Source organism: Suricata suricatta, chromosome 7 (genome assembly GCF_006229205.1).
Source record: "Suricata suricatta isolate VVHF042 chromosome 7, meerkat_22Aug2017_6uvM2_HiC, whole genome shotgun sequence".
NCBI lineage: Eukaryota > Metazoa > Chordata > Mammalia > Carnivora > Herpestidae > Suricata > Suricata suricatta.
In genome coordinates this window covers 136,648,111-136,669,191 of record NC_043706.1, presented here as the reverse complement: position 1 = coordinate 136,669,191, position 21,081 = coordinate 136,648,111, and the positions used below count along the sequence as shown (strand labels likewise).

The 21,081-nt window shown below is 42.6% G+C and overlaps 1 protein-coding gene across 1 annotated transcript in view; it reads right to left on the bottom strand.

The window, feature by feature from the left end:
- Positions 1-21,081, bottom strand: part of TULP4 (TUB like protein 4) — a 165,191-nt gene that overhangs the window by 42,794 nt on the left and 101,316 nt on the right. The window contains exon 3 of the mRNA XM_029943259.1: positions 17,548-17,709. Coding sequence (XP_029799119.1) covers positions 17,548-17,709 — 162 coding nt within the window. The remainder of the gene's footprint in view (positions 1-17,547; positions 17,710-21,081) is intronic.

The following is a 21,081-nucleotide window of genomic DNA, read 5'->3' as shown; positions in this document are numbered from 1 at the left end:
CCTACAAAGGAAGCAAAAATTTCTTTCCTTTCTGTTTTAAACTATCAAATCCTCCCATAAAACTAGCCTCCAAAACACTTTCAGTAATGAATGAAGTAAATTTCTGTCTCATATTTTTCCTGCTGTTCCTCCCTATCGGACTGCAGGCTTCGTGTAGGGGCGGGACAATGTCCCCTGTAACCTCTATATCAAGACGCAAGCAAGCTGGGAGAAACCTGCTGGCCCTCAGGCCACACCCATTCAATGGCTGTCCCTCACTGCAGGCGGCGTGTAGTAACCGGGTTCTCTATTCCAAACTATTTTTAGATGTAATTATTTAAAAATATAACACAATTATTACCAGTAATTTAAAATGAACCAAGCCACGAACCAAAGGTGGTAGGAAAGATATAAAATCATTCACAAGATTTAGGTTTTGGAACCAGAGATAATATCTCATCAGTACTTCTATTTTGGGAGACCAGTATTCATCTGAATTCTTGAATAAAGACCACATTAGGAAGTTTAACCATAAAAATACACCACCTCTCTTGTAGCAGAGTTGAACTAGTAGCCATTGGAACTAGTTCCAGAAGGAGCTGACCCTTCTGTCCATTTATTTGCTTTTGTGATTTAAAGCTAGGGGAGCAGATAACAAAGTGATTATACATTCCTACCAGTAACCTCAGCCCTGTTGGTGGCAAATGACTAAATGTGCCACTGTGGAGAGAGGCATGAAGGGACCATCCATGATGTCGCTTTGCTCTTTAGAAGGATCCTTCTATTCAGAACTACCACTGAAGTCAAAATTTATTTTTGAAAGACACCCCTGTTGGGGTTTCACAGCACTAAGTTTCAAATGCTTCAAGGCAGATTGGAATGTTTTGCAACTAAAGAGAGTCACTGAAGTCAGACAGTTGTAAAAATGGCAGAATTTCTCACCTGATTAACAGAGTATTTCCTGTTCTTTTTCCCCTTAAAGATAAAATATAATTTCACAGTTGACTATAACAATAATTTCTAAAACAGACATTTTAAGACTTATGCTAGGATGGCTCAGTTGGTTGAATGTGGTCCAACTCTTGATTTTGGCTTGGGTCATGATCTCACCGTTCATGAGATGGAGCCCCGTATCAGGCTCTGAGCTGGCAGTGTGGTGCCTATTTGGGATTCTCTCTCCTCACTCTCTGCCCCTCCCCCACTCATGAACGCTCTCTCAAAAATAAATAAGCATTAAAAAAAACTTATTCTGATAAATATGGGAAAGAAACTCCAGTAAAAATATCTGCAATAAAAATTGGTACCTGTGGGCTAAACATGAAATTCTCGTCATTGCACTGCTTCACGGCAGAACAATCTCTTACAAACTAACTCATAAAGACGTTCACGGCAGAACAATCTCTTACAAACTAACTCATAAAGACGACATGCTATCCTATGTTTAAAGAGTTTCAGAGAAGGAAATACTCTCTCTGCCCTAGGCATCAATTTTAATGTTAAATAATTTCCATTGCTAGAACATCCATCTCTAAATCTTGCAGGCTCCATTTTTAAGTTTATTCACCTTTCTAAGATGTCCACACATGGTTTCTGGAGTGGAGGGAGTGGTCTAAGTACAGGTCTAATTAAAATACATGTTTAATTAGAATATCTCCAGAAGTAACTGGAAATAGCAATTACTTCTGGGGAAACAGAACTAGGTGGCTTGGGGATGGTGGAGGAAAGAGAATTTTTCATCACACACCCCTTTGAATGTTTAAAATTTTATATCACGTGAATGTACTATTAAAAATATATTTAAGTATGCATGGGGACACCTGGGTGGCTCAGTCGGTTAGGCATCTGACTTCAGCTCAGGTCATGATCTCATGGTTCATGGGTTCGAGCCCCGCATCAGGCTCTGTGCTGACAACTCAGAGCCTGGAGCCTGCTTCTGATTCTGTGTCTCCCTCTCTCTCTCTATGCCCTCCCCCACTCATGCTTTCTCCCTCTCTCTCTCTCTCAAAAATAAACATTACAAAAATTTTAAATATATATATATATATATATATATACACACACACTTAAGTATGCATTGAACGAGGTAGAGAAAAGTGTTCCAGGAATACAGCTCTTTATGAGGTCTTTGGAGCAGGGTGACAATGCCTAGTGCATTCACTCATGACCACATGATCCTTGGAAATGCTAAAGGACACTGGAATCTAACCACTTACATGACTCTGAATTGATCATTTACCTCTCTGAGTGTTGGTCTCCTCTGTAGGCTAAAAAAGTTATATTAAATGAACTCTCAGATCCTTTTCTGTTTTAAAATGCTCCAAGTTTTAGGGTGTCGGGGTGGCTCAGTTGGTTGAGTATCTGACTTCAGGTCAGGTCATGATCTCATGGTTTGTGAGTTTGAGCCTTGTGCTGGGCTCTGCTGCTGACAGCTCGGAGCCTAGAGCCTGCTTTGGAATCTTTGACTCCCTCTCTCTCTGCCCCTCCCACTCAAACTCTGTCTCTCTCTCTCAAAAAAAATTAAAAATTAAATTGGTCTGTAATTTTCTCATAGTGTCTTTGTCAAGCATTGGTACTAGGGTGATGCTAGTCTCTTAAAATAAGCTTGGAAGTAGTCCCTGCCCTTCAAGTTTTTGGGAGAGAGAGAAAGAGAGAAAGAATGGTGTTAATTCTTTAAATGTTTGGCAGAATTCACCAATTAAGCCATCTGGTGCTGGCATTTTCTTTCTTGCGAGGTTTTTGATTACTGATTCAGTCTTGTTGCTGGTTATAGATCTGCTCAGATTTTCTATTTCTTTATGATTCAGTCTTGGTTAGTTGTATGTTTCTAGGAATTTATCCATTTCTTTTAGGTTTTCCAATTTGTTGGCATGGAGTTGTTCATAGTAATTTCTAATGATCCTTATTTTAGTGGCATTAGTTACAATATTGCCTCTTTTTTTTTTTTTAAAGGATTTTATTTTTAAGTAATCTCTACACTCAACATGGGGCTCAAACTTAAACCCAGAGGTCAGGAGTCATGCACTCTACTGAATGAGCCAGCCAGGGGAACCTCCTCTTTCGTTTCTGATTTTTTTGTTTGTTTTCATTTAATTTTACCTGAGGTATCTCTTTTTTAACTCAAAGTTTTTTCAATTTTATTGATCTTTTCAAAAAATCATTTTATTTCTGCTTGAACCCTTAGTATTTCCTTCCTTCTGCTAATTTGGCCAAAGTTTGTTCTTCTTTTATCTAGTTCCTTGAGTTGTAAAGTTAAGATTGCTTGAGCTCTTTCTTCTTCTTTGCGTTGTCAGTATTTATTGCTATAAATGTTCCTCTTAGTGCTACTTTTGCTGCATACCATAAGTTTTGGCATGTTGTGTTTTCATTTTCATTAGTTTTGAGGTACTTTCTAATTTCCTTTCAGTTTCTTCATTGACCCATTTGGTTAATCAGGGGTACGTCTTAAATTTTCACAGGTTTATGAATTTTCTAGTATTACCTCTACTATTCATTTCTAGTTTCACTTCACTGTGACTGAAAAAGACACCTAATATAATTTCAATTTTCTTAAATTTGTCAAGTCTTGTCTTGTGACCCAACACACGATCTATTCTGGAGAAAGTTCCCTGTGTGCTTCAGAAGAATGTATGTTCTGCTTCTGTTGCGTGAAACTGTCCTATATACGTCTGTGAGGTCCACTTGGTTCACAGCCTTGTTAATGTCCACTGCTCCTCCGTGGATTTTCTGTCTGGACATACTGTCTGGTACTGAAAGTAGAGTACTGACGTCTCCCACCGTTACAACATATACTGCTGTTTATTCCTCCTTTCAGTTCTGTCAGTGTTTGTTTTCTGTATTTAGGTTCTCTGATGTTCTGTGCACATAACTGCTGTATCTTCCAGGTGAACTGACCCCTTTCCCATTATATAATGTCTTTGTCTCTTGTGACAGTTTCTGGTAAAATCTATTTTGTCTAATATAAACACAGTCACCATTGCTCTCTTTTGGTTAACACCTGCATGGAGTTATTCTTTTCCATCCTTCTACTTCCAGCATACATACATATGATCTTAAATCTAAAGTGAGTCTCCTACAGGCAACATATGGTTGGACGTTGGCTTTTTTAATCCATTCAGCTACTCCATGTCTTATTACTGGGTAGTTTAGTCCATTTACATTTAAAGTTATCACTGGTAAGAAAGAACTTACTATTGCCATCTTGTTAACTGTTTTATGCCAGTTTTATAGTCCTTTTGTCCTTCTATTCTTCTCTTGCTCACTCTGCACTGGGCCAGGGGGAGAGGCTGTAGTGAGTACACACCGATTCAAACACTATCTCAGTGGTCTCCCGCACGCCATTAGCTCTTTGAGACGGGGGGACAGAAGCCAGCGCCTCAGCTGCACCCAGGAAAACAATCAGAATGTTGCACGATGGTTCAGTTCTTCCTTTTCTTCCTAGGAAGAAGCTGCAAGCTGGGTTTTTTCTCTCAATCATATTATACTTCGCTGGGAGTAGTGATTATGGCAAGAGGGTACCTTGAATTTTCCTACCAGCCTTGATGTGGCTGGTTTCACACTTAACCTGGGGTGCAGGAGTCTTTCACCTAGTTGCTGGATTTTTCACAAAGGGAACTAATCTGTGTATTATTGATTTGGTGTGTTGCTGGGGATCCCTTGCTGCTGCTGCTCCCGCCCAACACATTCTTTACAAGATGCAGCTAATAATCCATTTATAGGAATAACTGCCTCTCATCTTTGATTCTTAAATTACGTTGTTAAATGTAAATTTCAAGAAAGATTTTTTATTTAATATATTTTATAACTTATCTATACTGAGTGCTCTATACAGTGATTCATCAATGATCTGAGTCCAGAAAAAACAATTTTTAAACATCTTAGTTACCATTGTCAGTCAACTAAAATAGATCGACAAAGAAAGTATAAACACAGAGCTGCACCTGGGTTTGCTAAAGAAAGCTATTTTCTCCTATAGAGAACTCGAAAGAGCATCCAGAATAACGAAAAGGAAAAATCTAAAACAACTAAACAGAATCGATAGTTGCATAAAGATAGCCATGAAGGGTGCGAGGCTCTCTGACTCCTTCCCTCAGTAGGTTTCTGCTATTTTCCTTGTTACTCAAACGTGCTCAGAACGCTTACACTACCTCACAGCGGAGCAAAACCGCCTCACACACAGCTTATTTTATAGCGGAGCGCCGGGTCTCTGTACTTGACGCAGTGCTGCCCACGAGGGAAAAGCGGAAGAGCCGTAGGAGCGCGGCAGGGCGGCCGGGGTAGCGGGCGCTCGCCCGTGACTGACGGCGGGCTGACTGGCAGCCACAGCTCCTGCCGGCTGGCAGGAGAGTGCCACACTAGCCTGGGAAAGATTCAAATTCAAAATTCAAAATTTGAAATATGGTTTCTACTGAATGCATATCGCCTTTGCAATATTATAACATCAAAGTCAGTCAGAGAAAGATATCATATGATTTCCCTCAGAGGAGGAATTTAAGAAACACAACAGATGAATAGAGGGGAAGGGAAGGAGAAATAAGATAAAAACAGAGAGGGAGGCAGACCAGACGAGACTCTTAAATACAGAGAACAAAGAGGGGGCTGCCGGAGGGGAGGTGGGTGGGGGTGGGCTAGGTGGGTCGTGGGTACTAAGCAGGGGACTTGCTGGGATGAGCCCTGGGTGTCATACGTGAGTGATGAATCACCGGGTACGACTCCTGAAACTAAGACTAGGCTGTACGTTAACTAACTTGAATTTAAATAAATTAAAAAAAAGATGCAACACATACAAACTATGTTAATGACAGAAGCTGTAAACAAAGAGTTTTAAACAAACGGAGTCTAAGTATCATAAGTCAAGTATTATAAGTTGGGGATCATCTGTATATACTCTGGAGAAGAAAAGGTGTATTTTTTTTTAATTTTTCCTTTTGTTTTTTTAGAATTTATTTGGGTGGGGGAGCAAGTGAGGACTAGTGGGAGAGGGGGAGAGGTGGGCGGGACCGGCAGGTGGGTGGGCAGAGACAGAATCCCAAGCAGGCTCCATGCTCAGCACAGAGCCTGACGTGGGGCTCGATCACACGACCATGAAATCATGACCTGAGCCAATATCAAGAGTCAGATGCTTAATCGACAGAGTCACCCAGGTGCCCCAAAACTGGGATTTTCAAGCTGTAGTTCTCTCCTCGTCATTGTATGGGATTGTGCTCTTGATACAGCTTCTAAGTTCACGATCATCACACAATATCCTCTGTCATATAATTTTATCATGGTTTGTTATCTTGCGTTGTCTGTATGAACTCTATGAAGTTCGTTAGTTATAAGTACTTCCAAAATCGGTGAACAACTAACACTTGCCTTTACGATTTTTAAAAAAACACTGAGTTGTGTCCTCATTAAAGGAAATGAAGCTTACAGTTTCCTTCTTGGGGCTATACACTTTCTAAACATAATTCTAGGATGTTCATCATGAATATATGTATCGGCCACACTAGATAAAGAGAAGAATTTCAGAATTATAACATAAAAAAGTCTGTTGGCTCAGGATAGATAGCAACTGTCCTTGCTGTGGAGGACAGAAGAGACGGAGAGAGGTAAAGAGGGGCCAGACAGGACACAGGAAGGGCAGGTGATCTGGGAAGACGTCCTGCATTCTCTCTCCTGCTGACGTCTGGCAGCACCCAGGGGCTCCACGCCAGGAAGCAGGAACAAGTCATCTTGCAAACGCTTTCATCCACTTGGCAGGGAATCCTAATATCTAATAATTCTCACTGAGCTGGATTTTCTATATCATGGGTTAGGATTAAACTGACGATTCACATTCAGAACCTGCTTTGGATATGAGTCAGAAAAAGAATTCAGCTTTTAGGATCCCCATTCAAACTGCTTTCTTAAGGAGGGATAACCATACAGCCTGAAAAATGAGAAAATAAAAAATATTTTATCTCCCAATATTGGCAGATACGAAAACCCCAGCATAAAACCGTATTTTCTATATAAAAGAGTATCAAGGAAAACCTAATGCTGGGTGCTCCTGGGGCAAGGTGCGCAGGGCAAACCGTAATTTCTCTCGTGCGTGGGCGTGGTGACTGGGGATGGGCGGGGCCAGACGTCACTGTCTCCAGGCACAGAGAGGAGGGAGGCGGGCTGAGGATGCCTGGCTACGGGGAAGAATGATGCGGGGTCCGTGCCCTCACATCTGGCAAGGAAGAAAGTACCCAACCAACAGTCATAACATAATGTGGAAAATGTTACAAAATGTGCTCTTGGCACACAGGAGGTGCTCCTGGAGCACCTGGCTCACGAGCCACACTGACTCTCTCACTGCCTGGGTGGGAAGCAAAGGAAAGGGCAGACTGCACAATCTTCAAGGACAGGTGGAACTTCCCTGGCCAGACAGGGGCAAGGGCAGAAAGGAACAGCATGTGCAAAGGCAAGAAAGCGATATGAATTCAGGAAACCAAAGTAGCCCACTGAGGCTTGTGTGTAGAGGAATGGCGGCCAGAGAGAAGGCCACCAGGCTGTGAGGGTCTCATGACAGCCTGAACACCTGCCCAGATTGACAGTAATGTGTGTGAAACTCTAACAGAGAACTGGAGAGAGGAGGTCAGCAGACAGAGAAACCAACACCTAGAAACTGACAGCTGATGGACACACGGTAGGTGACCAAACAGACCAGAGCAAGTTGAAGCCCAAGACCACAGCAAGGAAGCAGACAAGGAGTTAAGCTGATTTGTGCCTTAGAAGCCAGAGACTCTTCTCAAAGTGGAGGTGAGGATGGAGAGAAGACAGGGTTGGGTGGAAGTCCTGAAAAAGAACAGGCAAAGTTCTGCATGTCTTCCCCCATCCATCCCAACAGCAGGTGAACATCTGTCTGATTCTCTGGAGGGGCTAAGTGGAAGCTCGGGGCGGGGGCCGGGCACAGACACAGTTCAGGGGCCTATGGTGGAAACTCAGCAACTCAACGCGAGAAACAAGCCCATCTGGGTCCCTAGGTGAGGTACACGCAGAAGGCCAGGCCCAGGCATCGCCCCGCAGAGAAGCCCATCCATTAACAGCACCCCCACCCCCCACCCCGGTGTCCAGGTCGCTGATTAGTCTCCACCTCTTAAATATAAGCAGATGACCAATGACCACCAGACATGTGAGAAAGCATCTAATATGAAAAAGAAGCCAAAACAAAGCCAGAAAGAACCTGAAGGAAGAAGACAGTGAAGATGCAGAGGGATACTTCAAAACCTTCAATGAATATCCTCATATTGTTTCATCCTCTGTGAAACATGAATATGATGCTATTTTTTGATTTCCTTTTAATGTTTTATTTTTGAGAGAGAGACGGAGTGTGAGTGGGGGAGAGGTAGGGAGAAGGAGACACAGAATCCGAGGTAGGCTCCAGGCTCAGAGCTGTCAGCATAGCCTGATGCAGGGCCGAACCCATGAACTATGAGATCATGTCCTGAGCCGAAGTTGGATCTTAACTGACTGAGCCACCCAGGTGCCTCAGTGCCTTTTTTTTTAAAGAACAATCCGAAAACAAAAAAGACCTCTTAAAAATTAAAAATAGCATTAATTATTAAAAGTCAAAGAAAACTTGGAGGATATTGCCCCATAAAATAGGATAAGCAGGCAAAGAAAAAGAACTGGGAGAGAAGGACAGAAAGAAAATACGGAAGAGCTGACAGAACGAGTTGCGAAGGGACTGCCCTGTCCCGGCTGAACCAGGGGGGTGGGGGTGGGGACCCTACAAGCAAGTCTTAAACTTTCCAATACCCGGAAGACATGTTCCACCAAACCACAAAATAAAAGTGTGTGATCCTGGAAATAGGGGCTCCCGTACCAGGGGAGGCGAGGGAACCAACGCCCAGGGTGCCTGTCGGCTGTGCTGCTGGCACAGAGGGCCAGGGGCCATGGGAGGGACAGCGCCAGCAATCCACCTGAGTGGTGGCACACATTCCGAGGGGGATTCTAAACATTTTGGAGAGTGTAGGGATTAATCTGTGGTTGCCACCTAGACAACCGAGCAGTAAGTAAGGCGACTTTACTAATGTGGGCAAAGCCCAGGGGGCACGAGGCAGCCATGCAGCCGTGGCTGTGTGTGCCAGTGGTCCGTGAACTGCACGGTTGCCACGGAACACTGACACTGACTGTGGAGACGGAGCCGGCTGGCAAGCGCACGGAAAGGGGCATTCCAAGATAGCCAACTTCTCGTTTTCCAGGCAGGAAGTTTGCGAGAATACCTGAGGATGAAAAGTCAAGATCGGCCAGAACAAGCCTTTAATTCAGAAATACGGAGAGAAACACAAAGGGTTAACATTAAAGTGCTTGCCACAGAGAGTGGGAACCAGGGAGTGGGGATCAGAGTAGGGAGTGGGAATCGGAGCGGGAATCGGGGAGGGGGAGAGGGGAATGGGATCAAAGTGGGAGGGACAGCACAGGGAACAGTCAGTGCCTGTGTTTTGTTTAAAAACGTTTCATTACAAGCCTACAAGTACTATTTGACTTTTAAAAACTACAGCTCTTTGGGGCGCCTGGGTGGCTCAGTCAGTTGAGCATCCAACTCTTGATTTCTGCTCAGATCATGATCCCAGGGTCGTGGGCTCGAGCCCCCCATCAGGCTCTGAGCTGACTGCATGGAGCTTGCTTGGGATTCTCTCTCTTCCTCTGCACTTCCCCTGCTTGTGCTTGTGCTCTCTAAAATAAATTAATTAATTAAAACTACATCTCTTTGACAAAAGCTAGTAAACATAAATAGAAAGTTAGAAAGGAACTTGATTGTTTAGAGAGGAACCAGACTCACATTTATCTTACAGATTTGTCCTCAAAAACAAAATGTAAGACACGATCCCAATTTCATACCTAACACAGACAGAAGCAGAGCTGCCCTGGGCTCTGGTCTGGGTGGTCCTGGCCCCTCCTCCCAGAAGCCCCTTGCATCCCCTGCCCCCAGGAAGGCCGCTCCACAGTTTGCAAGCTGCTGCCACAGGCAAAGGGAAATCTTTAAATAACCACTGGAAACCCAGGTGGTTCAGTTGGTTAAGCGTCCAGCTTCGGCTCAGGTCATGATCTCACAGTTCGTGGGTTCAGTTCCTGCATCGGGCTCTGTGCTGACAGCTCGGAGCCTAGAGCCTGCTCAGATACTGTGTCTCCCTCTCTCTGTGCACCTCCCCCACTCATGCTCTGTCTCAAAACTAAATAAACATAAAAAATAAATAAATACATTTAACAACTTGAAAAGTCACTCCTTCCCTCACTGTATGGGAGCCAGGAAGGAGGCAGCCCAATGTGGTAGAAGCAGCCACCAATGAACAGAAGGACCCAGCCAGGGAACAAAGCTGGAGAGGAGGGGCAATGGGAAGAGCCTGCAAGTCACCAGATCAAGCAGTCCTGTTTCAGAATGCAGGTGCGTGAGAGCTTAATCACTTGCACTTGAGCTGGTGTGAACATTCCCATCTTTAGCATGTAAATACAAATAAGTCATCGTGACACAGAAATACTTAAGAAATGGAACCACCAGGCCTTGGGGACTAAGTGGAGGGTGAAGACAAAGAAGAGGGCAAGTGTAAGGGATCAGCGACAGAGGAGGGGGCGGGGAGGAAGAGTGAGCCAGGCAGGGCCCATGCTGGGTGGGAGGGGGGCCAGGCAGCCAGTGCTCAGCGGGAGGGACAAGAGGGATGGTGGAGCACCTGGTCCAGAATGCAACCTGGGAGCCTGCACGCCCAGGCGGGGGCCAACAGACTGCGGCGGTGGGAGAAATCAGCCCAACAAGAAGAGGAAGGGGAAAAAGCCCCAAGTTGGAGCCCTAGACTTGGGGGCCAGTGAGAACAAGGAATGAGGCGGGAGGGCTTCCAGGAGCAGGGCGTGAAGGACAGCACTGGAAAGACGAGGCTGGAGAAGTGACTGGATGTGACAACCCTGGCCTCACTGCAGGCTCGGGGGGAGCACGTCCAGAAAGCACGAGGCCTGGCTGTGGGGACTGGGGTCACAGACACCTCAGTCAGAGTTGGAGGGGACAGTGGGGTGGGGGTGAGCAACGTGAAGCCCCTGGCTGCATGGAGGACAGGCTGCACACGAGGCAAGAACTCTGCTGCTCTGGGGGCCTGGGGAGAGAGAGAGCTCTGTCAGAGTAGAAAGCAGGAGCAGCTGGAAATAAAGGCCAATAGGTGAGAACGGAGATCCCTGAAAAGGAGCCCTGAGTCGGGGAGGAAGCTGCAAGGCCCGGATGAACCACATGGCATTTGCATGGCATCCTTGCTCGGGATCATTCCAATTTTAGTATGTGTGCTGCCAAGGCGGGCACTAGATGAACCACGTGGCATCCAATCTGGGGACTGTGAGTGACAATGGGTATTGCTAACTTCCCTAATGTGTACACAGTCTCCACGCCTTGGGATCCCCTTAAAATAAATCCAAACGGCTCACGCACTAGAACTACAGGAGCTGCAGTAGAGAAGGGGGCCCGGGAAGACAAAGATGAACCACCAGCCTAAGAAGTAGGCTCTGCCACCTCCTTATGCCCATGGCAGAGGGGTTCTTGGGAACCTTCTTCTTGCGAGGTGTTCTCCCAAGAAGGGCGGGAACAAGAGCTTCCTTCCTGTACTAGTTGAGGTGTACCCTTTCACCCAGAGCAGTGACCACAAAACTCTTCCTCGTCTAACCTAAATTCCCGAGATGAGAGTCTGAGGCTTCTTCCTTCCATCCCATCTTCCATGGATACAGATCCACCGCAGGTGCACGGTTCTCAGAGCACCCAGTCCACGCCCACACACGCTGGATGGCGGGCTGGCATCTCCGCCCTTCCTGATGGAAATGTATCTCCAGTCCTCAACAACTTTCTCTGGTTCAAAGCTCTCAAAGTGAACTCATGCTCACCGAAGACTCAAAGAATGCAGGATGGATATGTGTAAGTGTGTATGTTTCAAAGCAGTTTCCCCTATCAAAAGGCACGGTACCCCTGCACCCTGGACGATGCACAGGGAACCCCACACTCTCCTGCACACTGCGCGGTGGTGCTGGGTGTTCCTAGTGATGGCAAAGGCGACACTGCTGCATTCTATCGGGAACCCACAGATATTTTCCCCCATATTTATATTTATTTCTCTGACATTTTCTCTTTACATCATTTTCTCTCCCAAGCTCTACAAATACTGTTCTATTTATAAATACATCTCAAGATTAACAAGCTAAATTTATATGTGTCTTTTATGTGAATATTCTATTCTTTAAATATATTTTTTGAAGACTTGTATTTCTTATGAGGCTGTATGTATGTTTGTATCCTACTCAAAGTTCAGATGCTGAAGGCTTAGTCCCGAATATGACAGTATTTGGAGACAAAGCCTGTACACAGTAATTAGGATTAAATGAAGTCCTAGGGTTAGGGCCCCACACCAGGTGGGCCTGTGTCCTTCCACAAAGAGGATGAGCACACATAGGAAAGGTCATACAAGGCCACAGGAAGATGGCCACCTGCAAGCCAAGGAGAGAGGCTTCATGAGAGACCAGACCTGCCAGCGCCTGATCTTGAACTTCTATCCTCCCGAATGGTGAGAGAGAAATGTCTATTGTTTAAGCCCTCTGGCCAGCAGAATTGTTAGAGCCGCCTGAAGAGACTAAGCCAGACTTTTTCTAGTATATAAACTCCAGGTAGGAACATATTCCCTTCTTGCAACTTAATGGAAGACAAATTTTAGCCTAAAATGAAACATCACTTGGAAAAAAACCTGCTGTAAGTATACGGAATTAGGAACATGCTATAAAAAAAGTCTTGTTTACAAAGGTTCCATCAGACTCGGCACCCCTCACAGTGGGAGAACATGACATCATACAGTTCTCAATGTGGCTCAGTGTGAATGAGAGGGAATCACCTATTAACTATTCTTACCAAAACTGCTTCATCCAAATCTGATCTCAACCTAACTTCCAGTTGATAGAAAATACAGAGGCTAGCAGAAATTAAATACGATGGGTAAACAACTGTACAAGTCCAGAGTGTGGAATATTCTACAAGATAACCACACTAAACTCGTTAGAAAGGCAATGTCATTTAAAACAGAAAAAAGAGGAAACTTTTCTAGACTCAAGACATAATAAATTGCTCTATATAACTTAGATCTTGGTTCTATAAATATAAATAACAAAAAAAAAAAAGGAAAAAAAGCCTACAGAACTCATTCTTGTAACAATTAGAGAGCTACAAAGACAGCCCGGATACCAGCTAGTAGGACTGCTAATTTCTTAGGGTGATAATGTAGGAGAATGAACTTACTCTTGAAATATTTTGGGGTGATGTGCAAAAATGTCTATAACTTACATTCAAAAACAGTTCTACAAAAACCGTGTATATGTGTGAAGAGAAAGAGAGGGAGAATGGGAGGCAGGAAGGAGAGGAGACCATGCACAAATACGGCAAGATATTAGTTGCTGAATTTAAGGCAGGTATATTCTTTCAATTTTCTGTAATGTTTGAATATAGGAACAACAGAAAGTTGGGAAAGATTATCTCAAAAGTCACCTCTAAACTGTCTAGATCAGGATATAAAGGAGAAGAGTTCATGAATGGAATCCTGTGAGCTCCTAACATTCTACACAAAGTGATGATACATACAGTCATGTTATGTACATGTGCACATTTTTCCAGGAAAAGGGTTCCCAACTTCCAGCTGATATTTAGAGTAGTCTATAAACCCCCAAAATGTATCTAGATCACTACTCTAGACGGAAGAAAATACACGACGGGGGCACCTGAGTGGCTCAGTCAGTTAAGTGTCTGATTCTGATTCTTGGTTTCAGCTTAGGTCATCATTGTGATCACAGCTCATGAATTCAAGCCCCACATTGAGCTCTGTGCAGACGGCATGGAGCCTTCTTGGGATTCTCTCTCTCTCTCTCTCTCTCTCTCTCTCTCTCTCTCTCTCTTTCTGCCCTTCCCCTGCTCATGCTCTTTCTCTGTCTCTCTCAAAAATAAACATTAAAAAATATATACATATACATATATATAAAAAAGAAAATACATGAAAAAATAGGAAAACAGCTAGACTCTTATCAAACTCACTTGTAAAATGGTACTGCTTATATTTTAAAAAGTTAGGAAGCAACCTAAAATCCTGTACGGTTAGAACTATGTCAAGGTGTAAGGAGGCTTCATCCTGGATGGCATTTTACTCTACGTGAAGTGCAAGAGGTTCTCCGGGAGAGAGACACCGAGATGGAGGGGAGACACCGAGATGGTGGGGGCACAGCTTTACACACCAACTCCCGATGTGAGAGCTCAGGGCCTTACATTACTGATTGTCTTATTTCAGTGATAATTTTCAAGCCACGCAGGAGATATCAAAGAGTGACAGACATGGAGGAAGGAATTTTATTTTTCCATGTCTCAGTCCAAACATGACTGATGGAGTACCCCACAAACCTCTTCTCTGCTTTCAGTTCTCACAAGGACCCTCCGTGGTCTGCAAGCTTTCTAAGAGGCGGCGAGTGCAGCACTTTCCTGAGGGAAACCCCCACCTATGAGCCCAAATACAGAACCAGTAAAAGCATCCTTCAGAGAGAGCTGGTAGACCAGGAGACCAAACATGGGCCACAGCCACTCTCTGGTCCTGCAGACAGGTCTACAGAGCCAAGTCCAAGTGCCTCAGCCTGGCTTTAAAGCTGCAGCCCATGGGGCACCTGGGGGGCTCAGTCAGTTATGTGTCCAACTTCAGCTCAGGTCTTGATCTCATGGTTCATGAGTTTGAGCCCTGCGTTAGGCTCTGTGCTGACAGCTCAGAGCCTGGATCCTGCTTCGGATTCTATGTCTCCCTCTCTCTCTGCCCCTCCTTCGCTCATGTTCAGTCTCTCTCTCTCTCTCTCAAAAGTAAACAAACATTAAAAAAAATTTTAAACAAAAAAGCTGCAGCCCACCTGTGTGCCGTCACGCCCATGGCACCAGGCTGCTTGCTGGCTACCCAGGGAACTTTGCCGGGATGCATCGAGGGAAGTCTGTGGGTCTGTCATCTTATCTGGCCCCCACCATATCAAAGGCAGGTGCCTAGTCTTACCCACAGTGTCCCGAGCATGTCTGGGGCCTGTGTCTGTCACACTCCCAGGATGCTGTCTGTTAGAGATGCTGGCAGGCATAGCTCATGAGGGGACTGTGACATGAGCCTCGCACATTCCACCCCTCTAGGCGAGGGAAGAATGCAAAGCTAAGACTTCCACTTACATATTTTTTAGTGTTTTCACATCTGTTCCCTCATTTGATCATTACAAAAGCCCTGGGAAACAGACAGAAAATAATTCTCCCCTCTTAACAGAGGAGGAGAGGTGCAGGGAGGGGGGTCTGTGCAAGGCCGCTGAGCAGGCTGCAAGCGGGCTTCTCCAGCAGCCTCTCGGGGTGGGGGGGTAAAAACCTACAGAACCACAAGAGCACGTAAATCCAAGTGCTTCATACACACACACGGATAGGCCACTGGATGCCACTGAGGAGGGCTGGGGAAGAAACATGGAGTTGAAACTATTTCTTTGTGGCTCCCATAATTGTCATTTTGAGAAGAAAGAAAAAATATTGACCAACTTTACTTGAAAAAAATGGAAGCAAGAAATGTTTAGTGATTAGCAGAGAGCAACTCAGTTAAAAAAGAATGAAGAGAAATAAGACTCAAAAATGAAAGTTACGATTCCTTATCATACTAATGCTTGCTTTTATCAATATTAAACTAAAATCACTGCTATGAAATGTCCTGGCATTTTGGGAATTTTGCTGTACTTGAAAAACACATGCTTTGTATATAAAAGGTTTTCCCAAGTCATCAACCTTTTTACTTAAAAAATGAATTATCAGAGGTGCCTCAGTGGCTCAGTCAGTTAAGCATCTGTTCTTGATTTGGGCTCAGGTTAGGATCTCACATCGAGCTCCGTGCTGACAGAGAGGGGCCTGCTTGGGATTCTCTCTCTCCTCTCTCTCTGCCTCATGTGTGTGCACATGGTCTCACTCTCAAAATAAAATAAACGTTAAAAAGATGAATTATCAATATATAATTTTATTAGGTTATTCTATATTATTTTATCATGAAAGTAAATCAGATACATTTAAAAAAAAACCCCTTTTTAATGGGTTTTAGAAAACGACCCCAGAGCACATCACTGTAACACAACAAACTTCCTGCGGCATTCTGTTTCCTTCCAGGCCTTTTAAGCACGTGGATGGGTTTCTTTTGGTTGCTTTATGACGTGATAATCATGCCACATACACCATTTCATAGCCTGATTTTTTTCCTCAACATTCTATCATAAGAACCCTTCCAGATTACTACACTGTCTTCGTAACAACAATCCATAATTTCCTGAACTTAAGTTTAAGTGGGAATCCCACAGTTTACTTAACCAGTCTATTTTCTGACAAATAGGCTATTGCCAAAATTTTACTATCACAAATAAAGTTTTAATGATTGTAACTTTTATTTTCTGCCTTTTGTTTTTGGATAAATTCCTAAAGTATATTACCAGGTCAAAGTGGACAATAATTTTTAAAGATTTCTGACATATTCTGCCAGATTGCTTCCCTAAACCTTTAACAGACATTATTACCAGTCCTAAACTCTTATCATTAACCAGGAAATCATCTGTATCATTTTATTATTTTTTGCTAATAAGTGAAACTATTTCCTATGTTATTTTGCATTTTTCTCCTGAAAATGTATACTTTTCCACCATATGATTATTGACTAGTTGAACTTCTCTGAATCATCATGTCCATTATCTATTTACCAACTGGCTATGTATGTAGATTTAAAAGTATATCTATATGAATATTTCCCATAATTAAAACATTAACTCAGTGTTTACCATACCGATAGGAACACTTTTATCTCTCCTTCTATTTTGAATGACAGGCTTGCTGGATAAAGGATTCTTGGCTACATGTTTTTTCTGTTCATCACATTGAAGATTTCCTGCCATTCCTTCCTGGCCTGCCATCTGTAACCACTCTGATAGGTTTCCCTTTGTATGTGAGGGCCCTTTTCTCCCTAGCTGCTTTCAGAATTCTCTCTTTATCTTTATATTTTGCCAGATTCACGATGATATGTTGTACCGAAGGCCGATTCAAGTTATGTCTTAAGGGGGTTCTTTGTGCCTCTTGATTGTAATGTCTATTTCTTTTCCCAGATTTGGGAAGTTCTCAGTGATAATTTGGTCTAGTATCCCTTCAGGCCCTTTCTCTCTGTCTTCCTCTTCAGGAATTCCTATGATACAGATGTTGTTCCATTTGATTGTATCACTCAGGTCTCGAATTCTCCTTTCCTGCTCCTGGATTAATTTCTCTCTCTTTTTTTCAGCTTCCTCTTTTGCTATAACTATATCTTCTTACCATACCAATGGAAAATATTATTTCTCCCATCTATGGTTTACTTAAAGTTTTGTTTTAATTTTCACCTGGACATATTTATAGCTGTTTACCTTTGTGATTCTTTAAGAGGCTCCTGAACCAGCTTCCCCCTCCCCCACCCATTCCCTATATGATTGTACGCAATTCATTTCCTCCTCAGCTCAGACGGTTTTAACATTTATTACACACCCATAATCAAGAGGCTTTACCTGCTGGTCATCAGGAGTCCATATGCCACATGTGATCTGACTCTCCAAGTTGATCTCAGATGACCAGTGTCTTTGTCCGCTGACAGAACCAACCAGGACAAACCCATCTCGATACGAAATAAGTGCTTGAGTCCCATCGTGGCTCCATGTGAAATCACTCACCTTTGAGACACACATAGACAAAAGGTGTCAATTTGTAATCTGAAAGGGAAAGCACTTTTATCACAGGCTATAGTACTGAACTTAGCTTTTGGCTTAGAGTTAGATGGTCTTAAAGAGAACAATACATAAAATACATCATATGTATTGTAACACTAACATATAACATTAAATCATCTGAAAGGCAAGTGTCAATGCATAACTTTCATTTTTAATGTTAATTCTTTAAGCTTTGTTTGTGGGAGGGATTATCATGCGAATTTTACACAGAAAACAGACACACAGTGGATAAGTAACTTGTCCTCAATCACACACAAGGTGAATGGTAATGCCAAGAATGACCCATGGTTTTACAGATCCACTCTCCTTGCTTTTTGCCACTGTTCTGTGGTCTCCCACCTATGGTAACAGATTTGTCATTAGTGTCTCTGGATCACTTATCAAAATAGTAAAGTTCTTGGTTTCTGATTATATACATTTCTCAGTCTTGCTAATCCTACTCCCTTAATCAAAATGAAAAATAACTTAGGGGTGCCTGGGTGGCTTAGTCGTTTGAGCATCTGATTCTTGATTTTGGCTCAGGTCATGATCCCAGGGTCATGGGATTGAACCCTGTATCAGGCTCCAAGCTGAGCATGGATAGGCTTAAGATTCTCTCTCTTTCCCTCTGCCCCTCTCCCCTGCTCGTGCTCTCTAGAGACGCTCTAAAAAAAAAAAAAAAAAAAAAGGATAATTTAGGTAGAAAAATTACACATACTTGGTGGTTGTTTTTATCAAATGTGTTCGTTGTATTTACTCAAATAACCACATTTTAAAAATCTTTTAATCCATTACTGAAGTGAATTGCTTCTATGAACTTCCTCATATTATACTACCTTTGCATGCCTAGAAGTAGCCCGGCTTGGAGGTGGAGTATTGTCTTTGATATACACAGGTGATTTACTGATGAGTTCAGCTGTATTGATGAGTGAAGCAAACTTTTGTAATGTCTTTGTCTGTATTTCTCAAAGTTATGTTGATCTCTCAGAATGAGTTGGAGGGTACTTCCTCCTTTTCCACTGCCGGGAACAATTTATATAAACTGGGATGACCTATTGTATGAAAGTCTGGTAAACATGCCTATAAAGCCATCTGGCTCTGAGTATTTTTTTGCAGGAAGATTTTTGACCATTGCCTCAATTTACTCAGAAGTTTTAATCCAAGTCAAGCTGTTAGGCTTTTTATTTCCTCTTGAGTCAGCTCTATTAAATTACTAAAAAAAATTTCCAGTTCATGTAAGATTTCCAAATTGTTGGCAAGTAGTTGCTGATAGTATTTATTATCTTCTTAAAAATGAACTTTACTGAAGTGCAATTTGCATATATTAAATAAAGTTCTCCTCAGCAGTAAATCCTCTACCCTCACCCTTGGTCAAAGGCAACCAGTGATCTAATTTCTCTCACTAGTTGCTTACTCTTGAATTTTACAAGAATGGAATGGTATAGTTTGCTCACTTTTGTGCACAGCTTTCATTCAGCACACTAGTTTAAGAGTATTCTAAATTCTTGTGTGCAGCAGCAGTTCATTCCTTTTCATGAAGAGTAGTATTCCATTATATAAACAGACCACAACTTACTTATCCACCCAAATTGCCAGGCACGTAGGTTGTTTCCAGGATTTAGCTACTATAAAACTGGTACACCATGCATGCGCAATACTTTTGGCAGATGCATGGTTTCATGTCTCCTGAGTAAATACTTGAATGTGGACTTGCTGGGTCATATGGTCAAAGCATGTTTAAATGCATAAGAAATGACCAGATTATTTTCCAAAGTGGTTATGCCATCTCACACCCCTTAGTAGGCTCATTCCTCACCAGCACTTGGTGTTGTCAGTCTCTTATTTTAGCTATTCTAGTAGGTATGCAGTGGCAGGACACGGTGTTCCTAATTTGCATTTCACCAATGTAGCCACGGGGAGTATCATTTCATGTGCTTATTGATCATTTGCACATCATCCTTAGGGACATGTCTGTTCAAACCCCTTGCTATGTATACCTATTCCCCTATCCACTCGTATTTATGTGTTATGCGGTGTGTGAATATTCATACAGATGTATACACCTACATACATACACACAAAGTTTCAACCTTATTTTGCTATAAAAATTCTATACACAATCTTTTATGATGTAAGTGTGCTGCAAATAATTTCTCTTACTCTGTGGTTTGCCTTTTCATTTGCCTAATGGTATCTTTCATAAAGATTTTCAAAAAGTCTTGGGGTACCTGAGTGGCTCAGTCGGTTACCTGTCTGACTTCGGCTGAGGTCATGGGTTCGAGCCCCACACTGGGCTCTGTGCTGACAGCTCAGACCCTGGAGCCTGCTTCAGATTCTGTCTCCCTCTCTCTCTGCCCCTCATGCCCATTCATGCTGTCTCTCAAAAATAAATAAAAATGGTAAAAAAAAAAAAAAAGTGAAAATCTTAAATTCTAATGAAGTCTAGCATCAATATTTTTTTCTTTTATGGTTCATGCTTTTTGTGTCCAATACACTGAATCTTTACTTAATCCAAGGCTTCAAACCCAAGGTTTACAGAGAAGTTTAGTTTTTACATTTATAAGTCTGTGATTTACTTAGAGTTAATTTTTGTGTAGAGTATGAGGTCAGAATCAAAGTGGGTTTTTTGTTTTGTTTTGTTTTGGAATTTGTTTTTTAAATATAGACCTGCAGTTGTTTCAGTGCCATTTGTCAAGAAGACTATTCCCCAGACGTTACCTAGACTTACTGTGGTGATCCTTTCACAATACAGTTGACCTTTGAACAACTCAGAGCTTAGGGGTTGCTGACACCGGTGCCACTGAAAATCCATATGTAACTCTGGCTCCCCCGGAGTAAAATATGTAATTAATACATATTTTGTATGTTTTACCTATTATATACTGTATTTTTGCACTCTAGTGAACTAAAGAAAAGAAAATATTAACCAAATCATAAGGAAGAGAAAATACATTTATAGTATGGTATTTTTTTCTTTTTAAAGTTTTTATTCAAATTCCAGTTAGTTAACATACAGTGTAATATTACTTTGTGGTGTAGAACTTACTGATTCATCACTTACATGCAACACCCAGTGCTCATCATAACAAGTCCCTCCTTAATGTCCATCACCAATGTAACCCACCCTCCTGCCCACCTCCCCCCAGCAACCCACAGTGTGTTCTCTATAGTTAAGAGTCTGTTTTCAGGTTGGACTCTCTTTCTTATTCCCATTTCTTCTGTTTTGTTTCTTAAAATTCCACATATGAGTAAAATCATATGGTATTATCTTTCTTTGACTGACTTATTTCACTTAGCATAATACACTCTAGTTCCATCCACATTTTTCAAATGGTT